At 49.1% G+C, this 22,780-nt stretch overlaps 1 protein-coding gene and 2 long non-coding RNA genes across 7 annotated transcripts in view; all 3 read left to right on the top strand.

Moving 5' to 3' along the window:
* The window catches only part of LOC137484311 (uncharacterized), a 225,952-nt gene that overhangs the window by 172,339 nt on the left and 30,833 nt on the right, over positions 1 to 22,780 (top strand). The window lies entirely within an intron of this gene.
* CASS4 (Cas scaffold protein family member 4) lies at positions 5,137 to 20,604 on the top strand. 2 transcript variants are annotated; one of them, XM_068208037.1, is made up of 7 exons: positions 5,137 to 5,157; positions 12,126 to 12,518; positions 15,641 to 15,745; positions 16,749 to 16,895; positions 17,407 to 18,747; positions 19,489 to 19,548; positions 20,173 to 20,604. In XM_068208037.1, the coding sequence occupies exons 1-7, from the start codon at positions 5,152 to 5,154 to the stop codon at positions 20,584 to 20,586; spliced, it is 2,466 nt and encodes an 821-aa protein (XP_068064138.1). In that variant the 5' UTR covers positions 5,137 to 5,151; the 3' UTR covers positions 20,587 to 20,604. The 2 variants fall into 2 exon arrangements, with proteins under 2 accessions (XP_068064138.1, XP_068064139.1); XM_068208038.1 differs by lacking the exon at positions 19,489 to 19,548 and having other exon boundaries at positions 20,173 to 20,602.
* Positions 20,891 to 22,123, top strand: LOC137484456 (uncharacterized). 4 transcript variants are annotated; one of them, XR_011004875.1, is made up of 4 exons: positions 20,891 to 20,936; positions 21,169 to 21,379; positions 21,499 to 21,602; positions 21,666 to 22,123. It is a non-coding gene; the product is annotated as an uncharacterized lncRNA (long non-coding RNA). The 4 variants fall into 4 exon arrangements; XR_011004876.1 differs by lacking the exon at positions 20,891 to 20,936 and having other exon boundaries at positions 20,963 to 21,211; positions 21,331 to 21,602; XR_011004877.1 differs by lacking the exon at positions 20,891 to 20,936 and having other exon boundaries at positions 20,972 to 21,379; positions 21,721 to 22,123.

Genomic DNA, 22,780 nt, shown 5'->3' with positions numbered 1-22,780 from the left:
TCTGTATAACCAAGGAGAAATGGTCAAATATGGGAGGCTGGGGCTTGGGGACTTTGGAATGATGCATTTGTTGTGTTCCACCTGAATCAGGTACAATTACAGACTGAAAATGTGGAATGTGGGAGATTTTTATTTAAATGATGAAATTTAATTTTCTCTTGAAAAGCTCCCTCTATGCAAAACATTTCTGAGGCTTAATCCTCTTTGGTCCTCCTCTGCCTCTGAGTTTGTGACCCTTGAGAAGCAGTGGTGCTAAGGGATAGTGGTGCTGGTGGCCTTTTTGGTGGAGAAACAAGGAGAAGCAGAGCTGGGGGCAGGGAAAAGGGAAGTCCTGACACAGTCACTGAGGCGTGATGAGGGATGGGTGACAGCAGTGGCTTTTTTATTTTTGGAGTGCCACCTTTTTTAAATTCTGCTAAAGCACCTGTCTTTAATTCATGCACTTGTTACTGGTGTTTGGAACCTGCTTTTAAACCCTCTTTTTGTGGTTTATGTGTTAAAGCACCGGGGTGGTTGTGAACAGCGGGAGCTCTCAGCTCAAGTTTCTGCAGTTCTGGGGGCTTGAACTCACAGTGCAAGAGCAAAAAGTTACTTTTTAAACACAAAACCATCCTGCCATTGGCACCCTGCTGCATTTCCATATCCTGGACATCCTCCTGAGGCCACAAGGTTGGTGGACTTCTGTTGGAGAAAGAAGGGCTGGGAAAAACTGAACTCATCCCAGTGAGGGAGAAAATGCAACCCCGGGGTGAAATTCAGTGTGCAAGGCCAGGTTGGCTGGGCTTGGAACAACCTGCTCTGGTGGAAGGTGTCCCTGCCCATGGAATGAGGTGGTCCCTAAGCCCCTTCCAACCCAAACCATTCCCTGACTGTGGAAACGCCTTTCCCTGCGGGAGTCGAGGTGCCTTGAATTCCTGGAGGGCTCCTGCTTCCTGCTGCTGTGAGAGCCTGGAAAGCCGGGAGAAGCTGGCAGTGAAATCCTGCACTGCTGGCACTGAGGCAGGGGTGTCTTATCGAGGCTGTGCAGCTCCTCATTGTGCCACAGCCCTGCTCTCCCTGCTGCAAAAGAGGAAACAGGAGCACGGGCAGAGGGCTCAGACTTCCCACTGCTTAACTGCGACAACTTGGTGCAGGCAGACCAAGGAAAATCCCACTTGACGCTTCATTTTCTCATTTCCAGTCGCCAAAAGGGCTTTTTTTGGGTTTTATTCTGCCCTCCTTTTATCTCCTGTTGTCTCAGATAGCATCTTACATGAGAACCTTGTCTCTAAGTTGCAAGTGCTGCTAGGGGCAGAGCTGTCAGATGGACTTTGCGGAGGGGAGTTCCCCACGCGCAGCGCCTGGGCAGGGCTGAAGTGTCCCCATCCCACCGTGGCTCTGTGTCGCTCCAAGTGCAGGATGACAACAATGGATGCAAGCCCAAGGAGCAACACAGCTGCACAGGTAGGTCTGAATTTTGGGTAGGGAAGGGTTTGGTGTTTGAATTCAGTGGGATTCTTGGTGATGTTGGAAGGAGCAGTGATGAGACCCCTCCGGTTCTGGCCCTTCGTGGCCAGAGAGACACTGAGGGAGCTGGAGCGTGTCCAGGGCAGGGAATGGAGCTGGGAAGGGGCTGGAGAATTCCTGAGGGAGCTGGGAAGGGTCTGGAGAATTCCTGGGGGAGCTGGGAAGGGGCTGGAGCCCCAGGAGAGGCTGGGGGAGCTGGGAAGGGGCTCAGCCTGGAGCAAAGGAGCTCAGGGGTCCCTTGTGGCTCTGCACAGCTCCTGCCAGGAGGGGACAGCCGGGGGTCGGGCTCTGCTCCAGGGAACAGGGACAGGAGGAGAGGGAATGGCCCCAGGCTGGGCTGGGCAGCTCAGGGTGGGCAGAAGCAGGAATTTCCCCGTGGAAAGGGGGGTCAGGAACTGGAAGTGCCCAGGGAGGTTTGGAGTGCCCATCCCTGGGGGTGTCCAAGGCATTTCTGGAGGTGGCACTCAGAGCTCCGGGCCGGGGACGAGGTGGGCATCGGGCACAGCTGGGACTCGGTGGTCTCAGAGGTCTCTGCCAACCTCGGTGGTGCTGTGGTTCTGTGAAGTGTTTGGGTTCCTCATCTTGGGGGGACAGAAGGCTCCTGTGCCTGATGTCCCCCTGTGCTTTTCATGGTGGCGAAACCACTGACTGGGAGAAATGTCTTCTTGGCAAGGATCCTGGATAAAGCAGAATTGAAAACAAAAAAATACCTGGAAATAAACATGTTTGTGAAATTATAAAGATATAATTCAAGGTTCCAGCTTACTGCTGTGCTGCAGTGACATTAGAGACAGAACCTTTCTTTGCCAGAGACTTTCAGGGACAGCCCTGGTGCCCTCTTGCATGACATGATTTCTTTATGTTACATTCAAACCAGAAAACATTTTGAAACACTCTGTGTTCCTATTTTGAAAGAGTGGACCCAGTGTATAAGGTTTGTTACATTTATTTCTGTATCCACATTCCATCTGGATTAATTTTCTATAGATCAGAGGCCCTGCTGCAGCTGTAAGGGTTGGAGAATGCTGAAATCTTGATTCAAAGTCAATGCCTTGCTGTCCTGCTGTCTGCAAGCCTAATAAGTGTACTGGAATTAGGGTTTTCATCGTGGGTTATGATCTCAGTGTTTACTGTAAATAAACTGCCTCCTGGAAATTTAATAGAAAATGTAGTGGGGAGGAAAAGCTCAGTAGAGGCTCAGTGAGTCATTTTTTTACACTCCAAATTTTCCATCAAGGCTTGTAAAGATTAGGGGGCTACTTTTCACATTGCGTCATCAGTAACTGAGGCAGGACATTTTTCATCTCTATACAGAAGAATTTCCTATTTCTACATATATTTCCAGTTCTCCTGAGTGGATTGTCAATAAATCAATGTAATGGTAGCAAACTGATTACCTGTTCTGCTGTGAGCATTTTAGACATGGCCAGAGCCCACCCAGTCAACTGCAGCTGAGCAATAAAAACCCCAAATTACTTCTGCAACATCATTTATGAACTGTTCATAAGTCCCCTTCCACCCTGGCAGTACTGTTTATTATGATACTTGAATTATATAAAAACACAAAGGGTTTGTTTGTCTGCTCTCTGGACTCCCTGAAGCACCAACCCTCCGCAGCGCTGCTGTGTCAGGAAATGCTCTGCAGTTATCCCTGTGCCCCAGCTATCGCACCTGCACGGGGAAAACCCCTCTGCCAAGGATTTCAGGCTGAGTTGAGCCACGGCTGATGATGTTTGTTTGTTGTTGCGTATCCAGGGGCGCCACAGGAAGCGTTGCAGCCCTTGCTGCAATTTCAAACCCCTGTGAGCCCCACGGGCTCCTGCAGTGGGACAGCTTTGGCTGAGCTGCTGCCAGAGGGAAAAAGGGAGAGTGTTTGAATGTGCTTGAAGTGGATCTGGAGTTTATCTCTCCTAAAATGCCCCGTTCACATCTTCCCACCTCGCCCGCGAATACGGGCGTGGGGAGTGACAGAGATCCCGTGCCCAGGTGAGAGCCCACCTGCAGGGCTGCCCCACCTGGGCTCTGGCAGGAGCTGGAGCTGCTGGAGAGATCCAGAGGAGGCACCAGGATGGGCAGAGGGATGGAGCAGCTCTGCTGGCACAGCTGGGATTGTTCACCTGGAGAGGAGAAGCTTTGGGGTGAGCTCAGTGTGGCCCTGCAGTGTCTGAAAGGGCTGCAGAAAGGTGGAGACAGGACACAGGGAATGGCTTCAAACTGCCAGAGAAGAGGCTTAGATTGGATATTAGGAAAAAATCCTTCCCTGTGAGGGTGGGGATGCCCTGGCAGAGATGCCCAGAGCAGCTGTGGCTGCCCCTGGATCCCTGGCAGTGCCCAAGGCCAGGCTGGAGCAGCCTGGGCCAGTGGGAGGTGTCCCTGCATAGCAGGGATTCCCTCCGGGGTTCATTCATGGGAACATTAAATTGTATTTGAAAGTAGTTCTGTGGCCACAAGCTGTGGGTTTGGAACTGAGATTACTCCAAATGCTGGAGCACCTGAAAAACTCCAGGGGAGCAAATGAATGGCTCCTGATCACCTGCATGAAGGGTCTGAAGGGGTCAAACTGCTGCTCCTGATACCTAAAAAATAAAAAAAGAAAGAAGAGAAAAAACACAAAGGCATTGAAATGGGCTGCTTTGTGCCAGGAACTCTTTCTCCTCTGGACAGCAGCTGGTTTGCCCCCAGCCCAGAGGTGTAGATTTTGTTGATGAAGCTTTTCAATTCAGCATTTTCTATTCAAGATATTAAAGTGTTTTCTAGCTACAGGATGGTGGCTTTGGGAGCCAGTGTCTAATTTAATCTTGAAGCTGCTGTGGAAAGAGGAAGGAAGAGGCTTTTACCAGAGAAAAGCCAGCGTGTACAAAGGCAAAACCAGTAAAAATTTGCCAACAAAAAGACATCCTGAGGCCAAAGTGGCAAAACCTGTGCACCAGTGGCAAAACCTGACCAGGACTCAGCTGTTGCCAAGCAAATAGCAACCATTAATAATTTAAAATGGCATTATACCTTAATAATATTCAAAGATTTTAAAATAGTCCAAGAAACAAAACCCTTCAGCTGCAGGTCATGTTTAACTTTCCTCCTTGCGTTCTCTGCCTCTGCAGGGTGAGGTTGTTTTGCAGGGGATTTATAGCCACAAAGGGGATCTGTTCAGTTTTCCAGAGACAGATTAAAAGTATATCAAACCCCACACCACTTTGAAGTTTAAAAGAAATTAAACAAAAAAACAAAACAAAAAAACAAAAACCAAACCAAACAAACAAAGAAATCCCCATACACAACAAACCAGGAGTAAAAAACGCTGCTGCAAAAATGCTTCCAAATCCAATCCCTTTCCTGGTGCAGCCCTGCTGCCCTGGGTTTTCTGTTCAGAGCAGGGCAGGCACTCCCTGCAGGGGAGTCTGTGCGTCCTGCATTTCACCAGCTGCAGCCCAGTGGCTCCCTGGAGAGAATTCTGCCACGTAATGAGCTCCCCCCATTCCCAGAGCTGCTTTCCTGGGGCTCCCAGCGAGCAGGAGGTGGCAGAGGCTGAGCTTCCCCTCTCCAGGCTTCCAGCCAGAGCCTCCAGAGCTGCCTGACCCACTGACAGGGCTGGGGACATCCTCCTCCTCCTCTTCAGGTGATGGACTAACAGGGAAAGGCAGCAAAATGAAGGTCAGTGTGAGTACTGGGTTCTTTTCTTTCTGCTGCAGTTGATTTAATGACTTTCCTGATTTCATTTGTAGGGGATAGAGGGCAAAATCTGCATCTGGCAGGGTCTCTTTGCAAAGCGTGTGTTCAGCTGATTTGCACATCACTAACAGAGCACACGGTCTTAATTTTTAAAATATAATCCAAAGTAACCCTTTCTCAAGAACAGCAGTGTGGCTGAGGAGGGTGAGGGTTCGTTCTGTGTACGCTGAGTAATAACAAGTTCATTAAAAATGATCCTGAGTGACTCACACTGGTCACTTCCACATTCTCTTGGAAAAAACGAGGTTAAGAGTTGAGCTGTGTATTACCTCAAAAGAGATGATGCTTTTGCATTGATTCCTAGAAAATGGGTAATGGAAATGTCTCAAGAATTGAGGTCAGTGTGGGATGAGGAAAAGGCCAAGCAATTTCAGCCTGAGCTCTGTGAGCCTGGGAAAGCCTTTGCACTCGAGGGTAAGGACTGGGCACGTCCTGCAGAGCTGTCTGCAAGGAGAAGGGCTCAGAAGAGGAAAGGAGCGCTCATTTTTAGGAAACACTCTTTTCTCCTGGTGTGGGGAGGCGAGGGATGGATCAGACCCATTTTGCAGTCGTTTGTCCCCGTTGTTGCCCCAGCCCCAGGCTGGGCTTTGTGCCGAGCAGGGCTCGGGCTGTGACAAGCGAGGGGCGCAGCGGGTCCCAGCTGATCCCTGGCAGCTGGGCAGGCAGGGCTGTGCTGTCACCATGTGTCCTGTGCTAATGACAGGCAGGGAGCAGAGTCCAGCTGCTGCCTGGACGTGGGGACTCACAGCAGGGATTAGCCCAGCTGGAAAACCCACCCTGCCCGGAGAAACACGCCAATTGCAGTGATATTCGCCACGAAACCATCCATTCCGCAGTTCATTCAGCGCATTTCATTCATTTGCTCAGAAACACGACCTGTGCGGAGGGCAGGGTGAGGACAAGATTTTGGGGGCTGATCAGGGCAGCCAGAGAGCCCCAGGAAGCCGCAGCTGTGGGAGCTGTGCCGCTGCTGATTCTTGGTGAATCAGAAACCCCCAGCCTGACCTCGGCCTCGCCACTGCTGCCACGCCAGGGAAAAAGGGCACAGCACGCAGGGACAGCACCCTGGCACCTCCAGCAGCAGGAGTTCCTGAAAATTTCCATTTTTCAACGAAAAAGGTGCCGTTTGCTCCTGCTGAGCTTCCCTGGGGATGTTTTGCCCGATTCACAGGAGGGTGAGGACCCTGCTCTGAGGAGTGCCCACCTTGCACTCAGCAGGACTTTCTCTGTCTGTAAAGCCACATTTAGAAATAAATGTAGTCGTGTGTAATTAAGACACTAAAAGGTTAAAAAGAGTCAAAAAAACCCCTACAGTGATTGGGTGCATATGGGAAAAAAGAAAGGTTTGAGGACCCAAACCCCAGGAATGCTCCCACAGGGAGTGCTGGGAGCAGCAGGAAGTGGCAGTTTATTTTCCCTTGAACTTGGGCATGAGAGCACTCTTCTAAAAATGCTCTGCGTGGGGTGAAATCCTGGCTGCACTTGCCCATTCTGGTGATTTTAACACAGCTAGGATTTGACTGAATTCATTTGTGGAGAAAAGAGAGTTTGGGGGAAATTAACAGAACTCCAGCTTGTAATTCCCACCTCTGCAGCACTACCTTGTGTGAAGCTGCAGGATTTGTAAGCTTGACATTTTTTTAAGTGTATTTTTTTCCCTGTATTTGATCAAATTTAGAATTCAAAACCTGCTGATCAGCACCTGCTTCCACCCCCACAAAATCAATGAAAGCAATAAAAGCAAGTCCCGATGCTCATTCCTCCTTGAAGCTCACACAAAACTTCTGTATGAGCTGAACGTTTATTTTCCAAAACACACAGACAAAACGACAAAATGCAGAAGGACCTTCTGCAGGTCACAGGAAACGCTGCACACGCAGGTGGAGAACGATCTGAGCTTTTAAGGTAAATTCTCTTTTCCTGTGGATGTTGGTGGGAACTCTCTACAATTAGCTGAGCAAAATGTGACTCACCGAGGTCTGGGGCTCAAAGGGGGATTCTCAGGGAAGCCAGCTCCCAGCTGATGGATGATGGAGAATGTTTATTTCTGCAGCTTTGTTGGGAGGTGAAGAGATTAACTGGGAGCTGCTCTGTAAACATGTCAGAGGTGTCTCTGATGTATGAGCAGAACTGTTTAGCAAACACAACCCTGTATCTCTTCCTCCTCAAATATTTTAAGTCCCACTTTCCTGCAGTAAAACAGCTCACTCATATATTGATGTGCAACATGAGAAAGATTTCTCTCGATCCACAAAAACTCCCAGGATTAAACTGTCTCTTTATTTGCATGATGTCAATAGGGGGTTTTAAGAAGCAAATTGAAGATAATAAATGAAAAATATCTTTTTTATCTGAAATGCTGTGAAACAGTGCAGTACCCATTCACATGAAATAACACAGGGTAGCAAATTGAGATTTTCAAATACAAACTGAGACGGGGCATAGGGAAATTATTTTGTGAGGCTTGTGGGCAAGATGCTCAAATTATCACGTGCTGTACACCACTGTGTTCACTTGGATCTTTCTAGCAATGTTTGTATATATTTTATAATGATGTTTTTTTCTGTTGCACGGTCCTACATACTGAAGATAAGGCTTGAGACAGGAGAGGCATCAGGAGATGTTTAGGAACAGTGGGATGTTTTTTCCTTAGCATAAATATCTATTGTGTACACAGAGCACAGATGTCAGTCTGAGGATATAAAATTTTACATTATAGAACTGGGCACTGATCAGCTTTACTGCCCTTAATTACAATTACGCCATTAATAAACATGAGGTAGCAGCTTTCATTCCTATGACTCCCCAGGGCTGCCAAGGCTTTGTAGAGGGACCGAGGCTGGATTAGGATCTGCAAACAACAAAGACATGAGAAGTCCACTTTGGGAGGGGAATTCCTCTCTCCACATCTGAGCCACGCTCCAGTAAAGGAGATGCACTTCCAGCTAGATGAGAACTTTTGGAGTGGAGCTGTTCCAGAGACCCTGCACTGTCAGTCCCTTCAGGGTGACCCACCTGCTTTGCCCTCGGGTCCCAGTGCCTCGGCAGGAGCTGCAGGGGACTCTTTTTTCCTCTTTTCCAGATCTGTGCTCTTTTTTAAACCCACTCAGTGAGAGCAGAGCCCCAGCACTGCCTCTCAAGGTGCTTTTTGTGGGGCTTTTAGGATGTTCTTTGTCTTAGGAGATGTTTTACAAGGCTGCTGATGGGGATGAGGCAGCAAGCAAAGATGGAAAATCACTTGGACCTCACCTGTGCTGCTTTAGTGCTTTTTACACGTTGGTTCTTTCAGGACACAACACACAAAGCACCAGAGAGCCCTGGCTGGGGAGGACACACCGGACAGGCAGGGAAACGTGCATCTCCCAGTGCCCTCCCAGCACAGCCCCTCCTGGCCGAGCATCCCGGAGGGCTCGGGATGCTGGGAATGCAGCGCTTGTTTGGAGTCACGGGCAGGGCAGGGATGCCTGTGCTCCAGGAGAGGAAGGGGCTGCCACGGTGATGCCTCACTCGTGGCTGGGGGAGCAGGCAGGGCTGGGCTCTGGCACACAGCTATTGTAAATGCAGGTGAACCCGGTGGGGAGAAATGCTGGTGTGTGACTCCAGCTCAGGAGGCTGAATGATTTCTGTATTATAACTATGCTACAATCCATTAATATACTGTTTAAAGGAGGTACTAAAACTACAAACCTGCTTTTCTAACTACCAAATCTCACTCACAACTGGTGCCCCTCTCTGAGAGTGCAGCCACAGGTGGGTTGGATTGGCCATCAGCTCCAACAATCCTCACCAGAACCCAACCAAGCAATCACCCCAGGTAAACAATTCTCCAAACACATCCCACATGGGAAAAACAAGGAGCAGAAATAGAAACTGTTTTCTCTTTCCTCCCTCTGTGCTGCTCTATGAAAAGTCCTGAGAGAGAAGGATGTGCCTGCCACACACAGGCACAGCCTGCCCTGCAGATAACCCCGTCATGGCCCTGCAGACAGAGGGGCAGCGAGCACTCCCCTCCTGCAGCTTCTGCTGTGGTGCTGAAGTACCCTGCACTTTGCTGAAATAAATACCAAAATACCGACAGGGGATGGCAAAGATGTGCTCTCCAACTCCACAGTACTGAGGGTTTGTCCTGTAACTTGGAATTTAATTAAGCCCTGCCTTAGCTGGAAAACCTTTAGGGTTTGTTTTTTTTTTGGTTTTTTCTTTTTTTTTTTTTTTTTTTTTTTTTTTCCTTTTTAGTCACTTTAAGAGCTCCACTGACCCTGCTTGTGTGAGGTCTGACAATCTGTCAGCTCAGCCGTGTCCTACAGACTGGAGTTTAGAGCTTGTCTCCATCACTTCTCTGGTCAAAGTCTTCATTTTTCCTTTCAGCTTTCGGGGTGGGATAGGAGATGATCCATGAACAGATCTGTTTTCTAGCTAGGTCAGGTTCCCCAGAGTGCCCTGTGATTTAATTGATTCATTAATTCATCTACTGCTTGGCTTGATTTGGGATGATTCTAGAGGTTGCTGGGTTTGTGTTGGTTACAGGTGTGAGCCCACATGCCCCAGAAATGCAAAATCTGAGCCACCGGGTTCTGCCTCAGCCTGGCCTCTGGCTGGGGCTGCTGGCCCTGGGATATTTGCACATCTTTACTGGCCAAACCAAAGGAATGCATGCTGTGCCTCGAGCAGGGACCCCTCTGATGGATAGGGTTTGTGTCTCTGGTTATAAAATTAGGCTCGGCAGCATCTTGAGTGTGCTGTTTCCACAGGAAAAGGGAAACGTCAACATTTAGATGCCTTTTAAAACCACAGTGTGAACCAAAGGCTCCTCTCAGCTGCGTGGGTGCAAGAAGGAAGGGCAGCCTTGCTGCGTGTGCCCCAGCCAGGCTCAGATCCTGAGCCCAGCCTTCCTGGCCCTTCACCCATTTCCTGCGTGTGCCTGGATAAGGCTCTTCACGTTGGAAAAGGGGGAGAGTTTTCCCCTGCCCACCCTCCTCAGGGCTGAAGAAGAGGGTCTGTCCTTCAGAAGTGTGTGCAGCATTCAACCCAAGGACCCAGCAGTGTTGATGAATCACAGGAAAAGTTGGCTGTTGTCCTTTTTTTTCAGAAGTGTAGAGCCCCGGCCCGGCCCAGGGGGGGATTCCTGGGGGCCTGACTCCAACATTTGGCATTGTCCCAGTCAAAAGTGGATTCCCATGTTCGAGGCAAAAGCCAGGCTGGACCATGAGGCCAGGGGGGCTGCTGTCCTGCCCTGGCAGCTGCCCTTGTCCCACAAAAAGCCATTGTTCACGAAACGCCTGCAGCCAACAGCGGGCCCTTGTCGCCAGCTGAGCTGACAAATTTGAGTTCTTGTGCTGCAGCTTCGGGCCAGCTGCTGCCTCATAGCAATTGCTCTGGACAAAAATACAAGGCATCACGTTTCCTATTTGGGTGCTATCTCTCTGGACATTACTTGCACTTTCTGATAAGAAACTCATGCTGAGGCACAGCCAGTGTCCCGCTGACTGGGGAGCAGTCCCGTTTTAAAGCTGAAAGCAAAAGGTGTTTTCTTGTACTGGAAAACACCTTAAAAATGACATCCACAGCTTTCTCTACCCTTTGCAAAAATGCCTTGGGTGATTAAAGCTACCTGCTGGCTCTGGCTGTCCCATCCCTGGAAGCGTCCAAGGCCAGGTTGGACAGAGCTCAGAGCAGCCTGGGACAGTGGAAGGTGTCCCTGCCTGTGGCAGGGGGTGGGATGATATTTAAGGTCCCTTCCCACCCAAAGCATTCCATGATTCTGTGATCTTTTAATGAGTAAGTATGAGATGAAAAATTCACAGAATGACAATGGGAAAAACACCTATTTTTCACATAGGGATCACAGAATCATTAGGGTTGAAAGGGACCTCTGGGGATCACCGAGTCCAGCCCTGCTGCCAAGGCAGGGTCACCTGGAGCAGGTGACAGGAGTGCATCCAGGTGGGTTTGGGGTGTCTCCAGAGAGGGAGATCCACACCCTCCCCAGCAGCTGTTCCAGGGCTCTGCCACCCTCATGGAAAGAGGTTCTTCCTCATTTTGATGTGGAACTTCTTGTGTTTTAGCTTACAAGTCCAATATATGTAAATCTAATATAATAAATCTAAGTAATGAAGATTAGCACTGCTCTTCAAAGGCCTCAAGCAGGAAAAGGTGATGAAGAAATATATCACAGTAATCTCATTATTATCTATTTCTTTATTGCGCTGACTGTAGCAGACACAAAGTACGGGAATAAATCACACGGACTCCCTTTTCCTCACGGTGGAAAAAGCCCATTCTTTATTCACATAACTCCTTTTTATCCGGTTTTACAGACCTCCTGTGGGACTCCAATTGATCAGCAGCTTTCTTGTTAATTACTTTATTGGTCATTAACAAGTTGTTACCCTGTATGGATTGGTCATTCCAACCCTGGTGTGGACGTGCAGGAAAAGTTGTTTGTGAGGGACAGTTTTCATTTTTCTATCTGGCGGTGTAAAACCAGTTTATACAGGTGCTGGTTGTTTTTCACCCAGGAGTAGACTGTTATGTTAGCAAAGTGTTCACACACACCAGGATTGCTTTCACATGGAACTTGCAAAGTGCCAGCTTGCCTTAGGAGGAATGGCAGGCTGGCAAGCCAGAGCAGGCCTGATTTGATGACGCCTTTATGATTTTTCTACCTTACTGCAACAACAAAGTGCCACCTTTAACTCTGACACCAGCGCTCGAGAGAGGCTGTTCAGTGTGAAAACGGGTGGGCGAATCAAACCGAGATCCAGGCGGAAAGCGGATCCCAGCAGGGTGGGAACACCAAGCTGGAGGCCAGGAGCCGTGGCGCGGGTGTGACGATGTGACGATGTGACGATGTGACGATGTGATGATGTGGGTGTGCTCCGTGTCCCCAGCACAGCCTGGCCAAGGCGCTCTACGACAACAAGGCCGAGTGCTCGGACGAGCTGGCGTTCCGCAGAGGGGACATCGTGACGGTGCTGGAGCAGCACGTGCCGGGCAGCGAGGGCTGGTGGCGGTGCTCCCTGCACGGCCACCACGGCCTGGCCCCCGCCAACCGCCTGCAGCTCCTGCCGCGCTCCGCGGAGCCGCCGCCCGCGCACAGCATCTACCAGGTGCCCTCCGTGCCCTCCGTGCCCTCCGTGCCCAAGGCCATGGCGCTGTCGGCCACCTACGAGAAGATGGAGGGCTGGGTCCAGCCCCAGGCCCTCCCTGCCCAGGCCGTGTACCAGGTGCCGGCCCTGGCGGCGCAGCTGCTCAGCGAGAGGACCAAGCGCTCCACGCAGCAGGTGAGCTCTGAAAAAAACAGATGTAATTGTTAAAACAGTGGCTGGGAGTGGGGGAAATAAGGAAACCTGGGATTTTTTCAGTGGGGTTTGCAGCAGAAGAATGATGGTGTTTAGGAAACTCCCATCAGTTTATAGCATAGTGTGAGAAATGCTGCTCTGGGCAACAGATGAGAGTCTCTATAATTCTGTACTCCCTCACCTTTCTGACAGTTTAAAACAGCTGTAAAACAGGGCAGGAAGTAAAGAATATACCATTTGTTTGGAAGAATCTATAAATGATTTACAAAGTTAAAATAACAAGACACAGAACTTTCTCCAGCAGCCATGCAGAGCTGGAGCACACGCGGAGTCTTTGCATCCATCTGCACAGGAACATGATTCATAATTTTTAAAAAATCACCCTTTGGTGTGTGATTGCTGGGTTTGGTCTGGTTTCTACTGTCTCCAGTAGCTCAGCAAGCTCAGCATGCTGCTGCCTCTCTCTTGTGCTGTCACTAGGCTTGCACCAAGCAGCAGCCCCTGCCAGACAAGCAGAAGGACACAAAGTTTTGTTTTGTACCCCCAACCAGTTTCTCTCCCAGCTCATTTTTGCTGCTGCTGAGATGTTGACCAAGGTGTACAGGAGGAGAGTTGCCACCAGTTCCCCCAGTTATAGAAGAGAACAAACTGGTTTTCCAGGGTTTCATTACAGCTCCCTGGCCTGGCTCTTATTTCTCCCAGTTCCTTGTGTCTGACATTCAAACATACATGGAACATGCAATTTGATTACATCTCACTGGTTTTTAAACATCAAAACCTTGTGCTTTCTTCAGGAAAAAAAATGAGTAGGGAATGTTTCATAATGAAAGGGAAATAGAGCAGGTGGGGATGGAGTTCAAGTGCGAGGTTTTGTTCAGTTCCGTGAGCTCTCCAGCCCTGGGTGGCTCTTTGTTCTCTGTATGGAAATCACATTTGAAATTCTAATTTAAAAAGGAAAAGGAAGAAAATTCAGCTCTATAGTGTTTTAGGCTGATTTAATGATCATTTGATTTATGGGGCTCATTCAGCCACCTTTCCTCCTGCTGTGTGGAAGGCCAGTCATGGAAACCTCCTTGCTGCTTCCTGCTGGGTGGCAGGTGGGTTCTGGAAAACAACAAACTCAGGGCATCCCTGGTGACCAAAACCTCATTTTCAGCTCTGCAGCTGCAGTGCACAACAATAACTCAAACTCAAACCGAGTACAGCTACAAGAGACTCTTCTGCACTTGCTGTCATTGATTTCTCCACATTCCTGACTCTAAAGGAGCCATTTGCAAACTGAGTCAGAGATTGGCATCAATTTTCCATGTTGTGCCAGCAAATCAGGTGGAAAATGTCATCTATTCATTATGTGGATGGATGGCCTGGCAGAAGAGCTCCTTGGCTCTCCCTGTCTCATTTCATGAATTTATCCACCTAAGCTGTGCCTAGTCTAAGAATGAAAAAGAATGAAGAATGAAAAAGAAATGTCCCAGCCTCTGATGATTATCCAGAAGTTGAGAGTGGGGCTGCCTGTGGCACAGTGTCCCAGCTGTCCCCACACCAGCTGCACCCTGGTGGTCACAAGCTGTCCCCAAGGCAGGGGAGCTCAGGGAGCACAGAACAATCCAGACCATCCCACAGAGATCCTGTGGCACAGCTGGCAAAGCTCCTGCCATACTCAGCTGTCCTCTGAGCAGCTGGGAAAAGCCACTGTGAGTCTTTGAGGGAGCTGACTGAAAGCAGTGAAACAAAAAGAAATCCCTCAGAGCCTGGGTGTTTTCAGCCCACAGAGAAACCTCCTTGCTTCTGCCTCACACCCAGGGCACCTTCTGGTTCTTCTGCCACTGACAGGACTTCAAAAACTACCAAGATGTGATATCCAGAGAGTTTCCTTTCTGCTGGACTCTCAGATTTGTCCATCTGGAGGCAGACCTGGGCTGAGGATGGCTTTTATCTTTTACCCTTTCCCTCGGGGAAGTTTGCAAGGAAGATGCTCATATTCAGGCACAGGTTGCCCAGGATTCCCCATCCCTGGAGGAGTTCCAGGCCACACTGGAGGGGGTTTGGAGCAGCCTGGGATAGTGGAAGGTGTCCCTGCCCTTTGCAGGGGGTGGAAGAGATGGTCTTTTAGATCCCTCCCAACCCAAACCATTTTGTGATTCTGTGATTCTCTATCACAGCACTAAGGGGATTTGTCTTCACTCCTCATTCCCCGTTTCCAGATGAGAGCTGAACCAGGCAGAGTGAAGCTGCATTATTTTTCCTCTACCATATTTCCCCTACATTTAGTTGCTGCAGGACTTTCATGATGGGAATCACTCCCTCCAGTTTAAAAACATTTTAAAGTTTAAAATTTACTGTAAAATCTCACCCCAGCAGTGTTTCTGGAGGTCAGTGGTTTGCAATGGCCCATTTATAAATTAGCTGACGACAGCCAGGCTAAAGGTAGGCTGCATGAACAAAATTCCATGTTTTGGTGGTTGATTCTAAAAAAGAAAAGTCCTAACTCAGCATTCATATTTTGTGACATTAGTTATCCCAGAGATCTGGTCATGGCTGCTCAAATTATGTTTGAATCAAACAGGAGAACCTGACTGCAAAGATGTGATTCCCATATTGGACTTCCCTATATATGGAGCTGGACAGGACATCAAGGTTTAATCCTTCCAAATGAGCCAGTCTTTCATAACTACAGAATAATGCTCAGCCTGCACTTTTCTGCTGCTCTGACATTAAATTGGCTTGACCCAATGACTGTGGGCTTGGAGAAGCTGAAATTTCCCCACTTCCTTTTTTAAGCGGTTCTGCTTTTGGGTAGTTTAAAGGTTTAAGTGATAACTGCAGCTGGATTTTCTCCAAATCTTTTCTGTCCTGTGGTTAGTAAGGCAGATTGTCTTTGTGCCAGTTCAGATCTTACCTAAAATGTACCAGAAGTGCTGGTAAAGAGTTATTTGAGAATAAACATGCTGTTGCTCATAAGGTCAGTTCCTGTCTCTCAGTGAAGAGCTGAAGGTTTTTATCACTTAAGAGTGATTACTCCAACAGTGGATTTTTCAGCTGAACGACTTTTCAAAGCTTCCTGCCAATGCAGTTTTATTAGTATTTTTTTTCTCCCCTCCAAGCACCTGTTTACCCTCCCCAGAGCCTGCCGGGCTTCATCCCCCAACATCAGGGGTGAGGTGTACGATGTCCCCTCCTCACAGCACCGCGGGTCCCTGCTCCCACAGGTGAGTGCTGCCCCCTCCCTCCCTGCAGCTGCCACCCCGAAGCACCTCTGAGCTGATCTGCAGGTCAATTCTACTGTCACCCTGCTTGCTTTTTGTAAAATTGGGAAGAAAATCATCTCTTTTTAGCTCAAAACCTCAGTTATCCAGAGTTTATGAGAAATTTAGAGCAGTGTGTCTTAAATCTGGTGTGCTTCTAATAAACACTTCCATTTTTTCTACCATGGAAAAGGGGGGACAGAGAGGGTGACACGACTGATGTTGTACTGAATTCTCTGTACCAGTGTCAACCTCTCTGCCTCGGAATCCATGGGGAAATGCCTTACTGACAGAAAAAATGGAAATGTTTATTAGAAATGCACCAGATTTAAGACACATTGCTCTAAATTTCTAAGAAACTCAGGAGAACTGAGGCTTTGAGCTAAAAAAAGATTATTTTCTTCCCAATTTTACAAAAAGCAAGCAGGGTGACAGTAGAATTGACCTGTCACCCTCTCTGCCTCAGAATCCGTGAGGAAATGTGGTGGTGTCATTTGGTGGGGGTAATTTGGGGATGTTTAGAGAAGAGTCATAAGCGCATGTCCAGCAAGAAATTAAATGTCACCCCCACCACCCTCCTCCTGGGAAAAACACACCCTGGATTTGGTCACATCACCGTGACGTGTCCTGTTACCCAATCCTGTCCTTGGTGCTGTCCCACTGCCCTGGGGTCAGTGAATGTCACATTTCCTCCACCTCTGAGGATGGCACAGGCACCAGCCCCGTCCTGTCACCCCCCACACAGAGGTGTGAGTGGCACTGGGGCACTCCAGGGGCCTCCCCACCCCCTGCTGCTCCCTGGCACTGCAGGCTTGAGCCCAGCCCATTATTATCCACAGATTTCCTGGGTGATCCCTGCTCAGACCCAAACCTACTCACGTATGGCCCAAAGCCTTTGATCCCACTCAAGGCCCCAGTGGGCTCTAAAAAGGGTCAAAAGAAACCATTTGTTTTTCCCTTTGAGCAGAGTGGTGCCACTCCCCCCAGCACACGGAAGGGCTCTGCGCTGGGCAGATCCACGGAGAGCTTCCAGGCAGAGCAGAAGCAGCTTTACAACATCCCATCCAAGCCAGAAAAAGGAGGAGCTGGCAGCCAGCACGCACCAGCAGGCAATGTAAGTAAGGCTTGGTGGGCACAGAATAATCTGTCACTCCTGGGATGCCTGGCTTGGAGCAGGGACAGGTTTTCTATCTCTTCCCCACTGTTTCTTACACAACAAATGGTCCTGAATGCCCCTTTCCCAGCTTAGACTCGAGCTGCACACACACATATCTCTATCAAGCAAAATTTAAATCCATTGAAGATGCTTGAGCAGAGTCAGTGGTGTCTGTTGGTGATTCATTGCATGTGAGGATGTACATGTGAGTGGGAAAGAAATCAAGTGTCTACAAATTTCACTGGCTGGGGACTCTGCTGTAGGATCTAATCACCTGTGCTCCAAATATTTTACCTTTTATACATGCAACTTGTGCATGTTAGAAAATAAAAAATACAGGCAGCCTTTCCGTGGTGCCATTCCATCAACATCAGTGCAGTTGCACACATTTGTGTGCTCTGAGAATTCAGTTCTGTTTCTCATTCTTGTTTAAAAAGATGGTTTATGAACCCTTTGTGCTCTGTTGCAGTTATATGATGTCCCTCCTAAAAGAGAACTCGATGACTCAGAAAATAAATCTCAGAAGAAATGCTGGGGCCATTACAACACTTTGCCAAACCCTCGGAAGTCCGAATGGATTTACGATATTCCAGTATCCCCTGAAAATTCCGGATTCAAACCCAACCCTCCTGGCCAGTCTGTGGAGAAGCAGGTGCTGTATGACATTCCCCCAGCCAGGTACAAGGCTCCAGCCACAACCACCGAAGCCAAGGCTGGAAATCCACAGTTGTACGACATTCCACCGGCCCAGCGGAAATTAACGCTTCCAGAAATCCCCCTTTACGACGTTCCACCCTCACGGGACGTGCTCCTCCTGCCACAGAACGGCAGCTCTGAGCTGCCCCCGAGGCTCCTGGCTGCCAAGGCTGAGAATCAGATCTCTGAGGAGAACGTTTATGATATTCCCAAAGGTTTGCCCAGTGCTGGGCACTCCAAGAAAGAGATGGAAAACAACAACAGTGATGGCTCCAGAGACCAAGCACACGGTGCTTCTCCACAGCTCTCTATGGATGCCAAGTCAGAAAATAACAGTTTGTGTGTCTCCAGCGTGGGCTGCAGAAGCAACGCTCTCTCCTCATCCTCCAGCTCTTCTGCTGAGTCGTCTTCTACACTGTCACCATCACCAGAGCCTGTCCAAGAAATCAAACTGGAGCTGGAAGCAGCCATTGAGACCCTGACTCGGCTGCAGCACGGCGTGTCCAGCTCCATCGCCAGTTTAATGATCTTTGTGAGCAGCAAGTGGAGATTGCAGGAGCACCTGGAGAAAAGCCTGGAGGAGATCCACAGAGCAGTGGACCACATAAAGGTGTCACTGGGAGAGTTCCTGGCCTTTGCTCAAGCCCTGAAGGGAAACGCCTCCAACCTCACGGATAACAACCTGCAGGCCAGAATTAAAAAACAGCTGGAAATCCTCATGAACTCCTACAAAATATTGACAGAAACGAGGGAAGCTCTCAACAGCTGCAGCTGGTCCCTGGAGGCTTTGGTGCTCAGGAAGCCCCAGAACAACCCTGACGACCTAGATCGCTTCGTTATGGTGGCCAGGACAATTCCAGATGATATCAAGAGGTTTGTGTCCATCATCATCGCCAACGGGAAGCTGCTCTTCAGGAAGAACGAGAAGGAGCAAGAAAAGAAGCAACCAAAAGTGAACCTGGAATGCAAAATGGCAAAACAAATCCCAGTGCCAAGAAGAGTAGAAATTGAGTCACTCCAGAGAAATGCTCCTGAGAAATCCAGCCAAAGGCGGGTCCCTGTGGAGAAACCAGAAGAAAATTGCACCGAGGATTGTGATTATGTCCAGTTACAGGTCAGTGACACTGGGGTTTACTCTCTGTACTCCTCACCCTTTGCAGATGTCGGGCTGTTTTACCTTTGCAGTGCACATTCAGTTGGGACTACATCCCACTTGCCAGATTTTATGCAGATCCAGGATTGTGTGACAGTGCTGGATGGCACATCTACAATGAGCAGTAATTTAAATCAACAGAGAAAATAAAACATTTTTATCATTCTTGCCAGCTTAAATTCATATGGGAATCAGGATTTCTTTGGGAGCTGGTAATTCCTTACTTCTCTTTTCCCTCACAGTTCTCTTCCTGCCACTACATTGTGTTTGGCATGACAAGAGATGTTCCCTCCTATCTTGAGGTGTCATGGAAATCGTGTTTGCACAGAAATTAAACTCTGTTAATTATCACATTTATTTGTTGGAATAGTTCTTGATGATTTTATGAATCTCTTTAGAAAAACTAAAATATCTACTAAGAATATTTCCCTTAGTTTCCCAAAGAGATGCTGGCTTGTCCTTAAAATTTAGGGAATGTAACATTGAAATGTGTTGTTGATGTTGGTCTCAGTCTCAGATCTTGCAGGATCAGGTACTACATTTTTAGGAGGAAAAACCCTACAGCTCCTTCTAATAAATCCCCCCTTTCTATTTCTAACATGAAAGCTGCAGAACAAGTAGCTGTTTCCCCATGAAATAAAAGAAAATCACATTTATATTTAAATACTTTATGTAGTTGTTTCAACTTTTAATTTGTAACAGGCACAGAAAGCCATTTCAGGTAAAGAAGTAGCAAAGAAGAGTACAGAGACAAACCCAAAGGTATTTCTGACTTTGAAAATATATAAGAGGGCTTTTAGTCCCTGATTTCTGTGCTTGCTAAAACTCAGAGTAATTTGCATTCAGACACACATCTCTATGCATAGAGACCTATTTGCTTCTCAGAGATCATTTTCCCAGAATTACTACTGAAAACCTGTGAAGAACACTTATTTCCCTCAATCAACAACTCCAGTTTAAAGTCATACAGTTTATTTTATTGCCTTTCAGCATCATTTGAGATAAGGCTGTGAGAATCAGTATTTCAAAGTACTTCTAGTGCACTGGCACAAAATTGACCCTTGTCTTGTGCATTTTAATCATTCATAACCCTGATTAAGTCCATTAAAAACCAATGTTTTGTGTTATTTGAAAGCTTCAAGGCCAGACTGTGTAAAGGATTGATGTTCAGCTGCAGCACTTTGTGTGCTATCCAATATTTAAACTGCATTTAGGGGGAAAGAAGCAATCAGGACAATTTCCAACACTTTCTGGAAAGAGAAATTACTGTAAAGGCTCCAGGGTGTGGCGATTTGGAGACCACAAAAATTCAGGGTAGAGCAACCAAAGAAACAACCAGCGTGTGACACCAGGCTGAATCTATTTTTATTTTAACCCTTTCTCCAGGTTTTGCCGTGTGCAAAAAAGACTGAAAATCCCAGCAGGCAGGAGCCTGCCAGGAAAATCCCCCTCCCAGAGCACTGCAGGCTGTGCTTCGCTGCCCTGCACAAGGCCATCGGCGTGTTCACCGCCAGCCTCAGCAGCCAGCAGCCCCCCGAAATCTTCATCTCCCACAGCAAGCTCATCATCATGGTGGGGCAGAGGCTGGTGGATTCCCTGTGCCAGGAGACCCAGGACAGGGAGGCCAGGAGCGACATCCTGCACAGCAGCAGCCGCTTCTGCAGCCTCCTCAAGAACCTGGCCCTGGCCACCAAAACCGCAGCGCTCAAATTCCCCAACGCCGAGGCCAGCAGGGAGCTGCGGGAGCAGGCGGAGGAGCTGGCCAAGTACACCCAGCAGTTCCGGGCCACGATGGACTGAGGGACCTGCCACGGCTGCTGCTGCTCTGGGCACACCCAGAGCTCCACCAGGAACCCCTGGGTGCCAGTGCAGCTGAAGATCCCCCGCTCAGAACTCCCACCAGGAATTCCCTGGGTGCACTGTTGGCAGGTGAAGATCCCCTCACTCAGAATTCCCACCAGGAACTCCCTGGGTGCTGGTTCAGCTGAAGATCCCCCGCTCAGAACTCCCACCAGGAATTCCCTGGGTGCACTGATAGCAGGTGAAGATCCCCTCACTCAGAATTCCCACCAGGAACTCCCTGGGTGCTGGTTCAGCTGAAGATCCCCCGCTCAGAACTCCCACCAGGAATTCCCTGGGTGCACTGGCAGGTGAAGATCCCCTCACTCAGAATTCCCACCAGGAACTCCCTGGGTGCACTGTTGGCAGGTGAAGATCCCCTCACTCAGAACTCCCACCAGGAATTCCCTGGGTGCACTGGTAGCAGGTGAAGATCCCCTCACTCAGAATTCCCACCAGGAACTCCCTGGGTGCTGGTTCAGCTGAAGATCCCCTCACTGAGAACTCCCACCAGGAACTCCCTGGGTGCTGGTTCAGGTGAAGATCCCCTCACTCAGAATTCCCACCAGGAATTCCCTGTGTGCTGGTTCAGGTGAAGATCCCCCCACTCAGAACTCCCACCAGGAATTCCCTGGGTGCACTGATAGCAGGTGAAGATCCCCTCACACAGAACTCCCACCAGGAACTCCCTGGGTGCTGGTTCAGGTGATGATCCCCCCACTCAGAATTCCCACCAGGAATTCCCTGGGTGCTGGTTCAGGTGGAGATCCCCCCACTCAGAACTCCCACCAGGAATTCCCTGGGTGCACTGTTGGCAGGTGAAGATTCCCCCGCTCAGAACTCCCACCCGGAACTCCCTGGGTGCTGGTTCAGGTGAAGATCCCCTCACTCAGAATTCCCACCAGGAATTCCCTGGGTGCTGGTTCAGGTGAAGATCCCCCCACTCAGAATTCCCACCAGGAATTCCCTGGGTGCTGGTTCAGGTGAAGATCCCCCGCTCAGAACTCCCACCAGGAATTCCCTGGGTGCACTGTTGGCAGGTGAAGATCCCCCCACTCAGAACTCCCACCAGGAACTCCCTGGGTGCTGGTTCAGGTGAAGATCCCCTCACACAGAACTCCCACCAGGAACTCCCTGGGTGCTGGTTCAGGTGAAGATCCCCTCACACAGAACTCCCACCAGGAATTCCCTGGCTGCACTGGTAGCAGGGGAAGATGCCCAGAGCAGCTGATGCAGAAGAATTAAATCTGCACTTTCTTCTCCACTGTTGACATCCTGCCTGGAAATGTCATCGTCACAGTGGCTGGGTGGGAATGTTTGCTGTGTATTGGAGCAAAAGCTGTTAATTTTAGGACTGATTTCTTATTTTTTGTTCTCTGTGTATGTCTGATAAATGTATTTTCCTTTTTGTTTTTTCTATTCCTGTTAAGTCTATCTTTAAATGTAGCTGCACAATGTTCTGTAACTTATAATATCCCAATATTGATTGTTTTCTGAGGACTTTATTCAAAACTTGTAATTACAGGGTTGTTTTGGGTTTTTTTAAACGGCTGCAAAACTAACTTTTGGTTTTAACAAACCCAACACGGTACAAAATCTGGTCAATAGGAAATGTACCAGGCTGGTACCTGAGCACAGAGGAAAACTTTGAGAGAAGTCCTGATTCCTGATAAATCCACAGGGAGCACATCATCCTCTGTCACAGCCTGGAGCTCTCAGAGCATTTCTCCAGCTGGAGGGGGGGAAAAAAACAATATTTCAGTCACTAAACGTGCAGAGGCTTTGGACAAGCTCTTCCTACAGCTGGAAAGGTGCTGGAACCCTGCGCCCAGGGCTCCATCCCAGCCCCCAGAGCCTCGGCCCGCGGGGCTTTTTAACTTTATCCCCCACTTTTCTGGACGCCAGCATTTCTGCCTGTGACAAAGGACACTGCGGCCTCGCGCGGCGACACCCGCGCTAATTGAAGTCCTGCTAATTGATTTATTTGTCGGCTTGCAGCCGCAGTGCCGAGGCCTGTGCCGGGTGTCCGCCCTCACAAGGGACAGTCACGGCGGGAGCGGCCACCGGCACCCGCTCCCCCCTCAGCATCCTCTCGCTGGAGCTCTCCTTGTCACCCCCGTCTTTCCGGGGCGATTTATCGCCGACATGGGTCACC

This window comes from Anomalospiza imberbis, chromosome 17 (genome assembly GCF_031753505.1).
Source record: "Anomalospiza imberbis isolate Cuckoo-Finch-1a 21T00152 chromosome 17, ASM3175350v1, whole genome shotgun sequence".
In the NCBI taxonomy this organism is placed as follows: Eukaryota; Metazoa; Chordata; class Aves; order Passeriformes; family Viduidae; genus Anomalospiza; species Anomalospiza imberbis.
This window is presented reverse-complemented; position numbering and strand designations above follow the sequence as displayed.

Coding starts and splice junctions, on each gene's coding strand:
- CASS4 (XM_068208037.1), top strand. Junction 15,746..16,748: donor GCGGGTCCCTGCTCCCACAG/GTGAGTGCTGCC, acceptor CCCTTTGAGCAG/AGTGGTGCCACTCCCCCCAG. Junction 19,549..20,172: donor GTACAGAGACAAACCCAAAG/GTATTTCTGACT, acceptor CCCTTTCTCCAG/GTTTTGCCGTGTGCAAAAAA.